Source organism: Apium graveolens, chromosome 3 (genome assembly GCF_009905375.1).
Source record: "Apium graveolens cultivar Ventura chromosome 3, ASM990537v1, whole genome shotgun sequence".
Taxonomy (NCBI): Eukaryota; Viridiplantae; Streptophyta; class Magnoliopsida; order Apiales; family Apiaceae; genus Apium; species Apium graveolens.
Window position 1 is genome coordinate 17,975,890 of NC_133649.1, and position 4,857 is coordinate 17,980,746.

Sequence of the window (4,857 nt, forward strand, 5' to 3'; positions counted from 1 at the left end):
AAATCGACTTTGCTAAAAAATTATCTAAACAATAAATCAGGTATTGCACACTTACACGAAAGACAATATTTCCTTACAAAAATCCTTTCACAATTTTGCAATTAATTTTTCAGACTGTCAGAACATAATATTTTTACAAAAATTAAATAAAACGCGGCGAATCTGATTTTAGGCGGAAAATTGATTTTGTTTAGTGGTATAAATTTACACAACATCGATTTTGGGATGATGATGATGTGGATAACATGTCAACATCTACCGCAAGAGGATAACTTCCCCCTTTACCCGTCTTTTTACTATACATACATCAACTATGTGTCTATATACATACATAACATGACCACTTCGCTATGACTAAAAAGTCTTATCAATTTCATCTTCTTTGACCCGCTATATATACTCATTTTTTTTTTTATCTCAGATTAAATTATACTTACACAAACAACAATTATACTTACAAACACAGTCCAGCTACATTTTCATACTTTTTCATCGCAATGGACTCAAGAGGCGTTGCTAATCACCGTCGTTTGCCGTCGTCCGACCGCTTTCTCGACGTGTTTTCTCCGCCGAAGTCGTCATCTGACGTCATCTCCGGTGTCGGCGATGAGCTGAATGAAGATGATGTGTTCTGGACCGGCGATTTCTCTCAGGCGAATCATCAGCGGTCTGTTTCTGGTGATCTGGACCGGAGAGTGGAGAACCGGAAGGAGTTTGGTGAACCGGACCGGACCGGGATACTGGCGGCATTATCGGATAATCGGAAGGTTAACCGGCCGGTTTTGAACCGGAAGCCGTTGATTGCGTCGAGTTCGAGGACAATTCCGCCGATTCCAAAGCCTCCGGTGGAGCGAGATTACTCGCAGTCAATGCCGGCGAGGAAGTTTCAGCAATCGGCGCCGGTGAATGTTCCGATGATGCAGAGGAAGATGAAGAATGATTTAGATGACGTGGACATTGATTTGGATGCGGAGGAAGAGATGTTGCCGCCGCATGAGCTTGTTGCGAGAGGATCGGGGAATGCGCCTGCAACGACGTCGTCTGTGCTTGAAGGTGTGGGGAGAACTCTCAAAGGAAGAGATCTTAGGCTTGTTCGTAATGCTGTGTGGCGTCAAACAGGTTTTCTCGACTGACGTCAAGTAAATTTTGCTCTGTTTTTGCTTCGAGAGTAGTTTTTGACAGTCTCGAATATATATTAGCAGTATATTTTACTAAGGTGGAATGGAAAGTTGCAAACTCCTGATGATGGAACTTGGAAGTTTTTAGAATTGTGTATTAAGTAGCGAAAAATTATGTTAATGTCGATGGTCTATTATATCGAAATTTTCCCCAAATGCATGTGTATCGGATAAAATTTTGAAATTTATCATTTTCACATGCCTTCGTAAAGATTGTTCTGGTATTGAATATACAAATACTGAAATTTTCTTTTGTTATTATCTAACTGCAGTTATATTTGGTAACGGAAGCTGCTTGTTTGTTTTAATCGTTCTGATGCAGCTTTCGTGTTTTGTTGGATGTGTAATTTACGTTGGATGTGTAATATACAGAACTGATTATTGAACTAGTATGACTAATGTTTTGTTTTTCAAGTGTATTTAGCGCACTTCTAGTCTTTTAGTTCTACAATAACCTACTCCATTTTACCTTCTTCTAACAAACTGCTGTCTCTTGATATTGTGCAACTTGGTTGATTGAGTGTTTACATGAGCACATATTTGTTTTACCTACCAAGAGAACATTCGTCATGTCAATGAGTTTATAGTTGCCTACTACTCTTACACCGCGTACTTGTAGAGTTGTGGTCCAAGATAGATACTTTCCTTCTTTAGTTGCAGTTATCATATATCACTAATATAGGCTTTCAATACAGCATTACAGTTTGGTGGATAATAGCAAATAGAAACAGCAGTCTATTTTATAGTTGTAGTGATCATGTAACACCAAATTTAAGCTGTTTTAGTGCAGCTTGGTGGATAAGAGCATATAGAAATGACAATAGCATGGTGAACAAGACATATTCTGGTAATTGCTGTTTGTTTAGGTATTGGGATTAAGGAAGTACTCATATAAATCTTAGCAATTTGTTATGACAAACAGCCACAGTCATAGCCTGACATGCATATAAAACTGGAAGTGGTTGACTTCACCTTTATAAGTTTAAGCTTCCTTTAATTTGCCTGTAAAGAACTTGTCCTGTATGTGTTTAGATTTGTTTCGATCATCATTTTTCATATTGGTTGTCAATTTTGAGAGTTCTTGCACCGATAACATGAAGCTTAATAAATTGTATTGTAGTTGACACTATCTATTTGAGAAAAATATTACAGGCGTGTTATGGAAGTGTAGTGATCTGCTATGTGGTATCAAAGTTGCATTCTTTTTATTAAATTATATGCTCACAGAAAGACCCAAGTTCTAAAATGCACAGTTTACCAATTTTGGAATTGAAAGACCTAGAAAATGATTTGGCAAGTGTAATTAGCGGCAAAGTTAAAGCATCTCGATCTCTTGACTTTCCACATGAAATTATTGGATCAGTAGTTGATAGTTTTTCAGTTCTCAGTAGGTTTTGAACTACCTGATCCACAAGTAGTGATCACTGATCACATATACTCAAGAGTCTGGCCTTTTCTATCATAGAGAGAGAACTCTTAACCTTCAAATGGAAAATTTTGGACAATTTATTGCTTTAGCAGAGGGTCAATTGAAGCAGCTTAATCATTTGTTGACTGGTCAAGAGATGCATATCATGATATAGATGTGCAGCTACCAGAGGAGTCACTTCAGAGAGGAGCGTTTCTGGGCATGGTAATTGGTAATAATTTAGTCAGTGTACTTTGCAATTTGCATGTATCGGTAAATATCCGGTTCTCGTCGAGTCTTTTCCTATGTTTTCATTTTTTTTCTTTTCATTTTTTTCGTTGTTGGGAGTGCACAAACTCTGAAAAGCATGCAAGTTAAAATGCAGTCCTGCTAGTCTGCTACTGCATCAGCCATCAGCTCCCTCCTCATGTTCTCTTCCTTCAGTTTAGCGCATTTCTTTATCCTCCTTTTTTCAAACGGCGTCTACTGTCTAGTGCATTTCTCTCCTGATCCGATTAGTTATTTTTAGATACTACCTATTAATAAAGTAATGAAAATTCCCTTCAGAGGATAAGTTGCTCGTATAATATACTGATTGTAGTCAAAAATATTCTTAACTTATAATTTGGTAATTTTAAACATTTTCTTTTGGTTTCAATTTACAAGTTTTATTTTTAAGCAATATTCAACAATATTTTTTGACGGATCGTTTTCTGATGCAGAGAGTAACCTTAGTTCTAAGCTTGATTTAATTTAAAATTATTGGAATATTAAATTAAGATTCTAACAATCCGGCTTACCTTAGAAAAACTATTTTAAAAAGAGGGATGACAGGGAATAAAAATAATCTTAATTACGGAGTTAATGTTGCATTAATTAGACCTGATTTGGTCAAAAGGAAAATCCCAGTTAATGGGGTTCAAAACCCTAATTATTTATTAAATTCGTAATTAATAAATGGGCTAATTAAACAGCCCAATGAATATGTTAAAATAAGTAACTACTTCTACAAGAAGTAGCCTCCAAGCAAGCTAAATTCAGAAGAAAACCAATTCATGCTTTCTAGGATTCCAAAGTCCAATATGAGGTGGAGACTTGCCCATCAAGTCACTCAATTCTGCCCTAATTCCTAAACTCTCAACGTCTATATAAAGGGTCTTACCCCTTCAATTTCAGCTGGACGTTTTTGGACAAGAGCTCCATACGTCACCATTATGAAACCATATTTTGGAGCACAGCTCTAAGCATCGCGAAACCGCGAAAGCATCCCTACAAGCCACGAGGCCATTACCTGGAACGACATTTTAGACTTAGTACTTGAAGGACATGAAAGTCACTACAAACTTGGTGAGCTCTCGCTGTCATAGCCCTGAGGGCATGAATCACCAAGAACTACGTTTTGGGTTGATCCTTGACATACGCCAAGGTACGTAGGCATCTTGTGAGGGCAGATTCAAGCCACGAAACACAGGCGCAACCATTAAAACTCGAAACTTATCAAATCCTAACATTAAATACACACTAAAATAAATATATGTTTTTTACCCATAACATTTGGCTCCGTTTGTGGGAAAAAGATGACAACCATGAAAGCATGAAGAAGCACCGAAAAATCACCTGCTGCGACCTGCTGCGATGCGCAACGTCGCATCCAATATTGAGATTCCACCACAATTAAACCTCAATATCAGAGGGACTAATCTCTTAGGGATGGAGATCCCCATTACCCAACAGTTAATCCAAAGAATGGTCTACAACCTCATGGGATGAATAATTAAGGGGAGAATCCCAAACTATAGATGGTGCTCTCACTAATGAGCACCAGAATCTCAGATGTTAATAATTGTGCTTGCCTCAAGGGTGAATGATCACCCACCGTACTGGATGTAAAATTTTGAGGAGGAACGCAAGACCGAGTACATAAAGAGTACGAATCTCAGTATTTGTAATTGATAAACCTTATTGAAGGGAGAAGTTACGATTTCTATGATCCCCATATCGAGGGTAGTGATTGTTCATATGAAGAGGAGATCGCCCAAAGAAGGGTGCAGCCGATTAAGGAACCTGTTGTCAAATGGCATTTTAGCCCTGAAGACGTGAAATGATGAATCCCCAAGTCATAAAGAAGATGATATGTGTTCATGAAGCACATATCCAGGAACCCCAAAAGATCTGAAATCATAGGGAAAACATGATCTACCAACTACAACTCAAGTTGTCGCTTCCACCATACCACAACTTTCAATCACACAATCAAGAAGCCAGTCCCGT

At 37.9% G+C, this 4,857-nt stretch overlaps 1 protein-coding gene across 1 annotated transcript; it reads left to right on the forward strand.

Moving 5' to 3' along the window:
* The first annotated feature begins 358 nt into the window (after positions 1-358).
* Positions 359-1,567, forward strand: LOC141710615 (protein S40-7-like). Its single transcript, XM_074513180.1, has one exon. It carries the CDS (start codon positions 498-500, stop codon positions 1,131-1,133), a length of 636 nt encoding a protein of 211 aa, XP_074369281.1. The 5' UTR covers positions 359-497; the 3' UTR covers positions 1,134-1,567.
* The last annotated feature ends 3,290 nt before the right edge of the window (positions 1,568-4,857 follow it).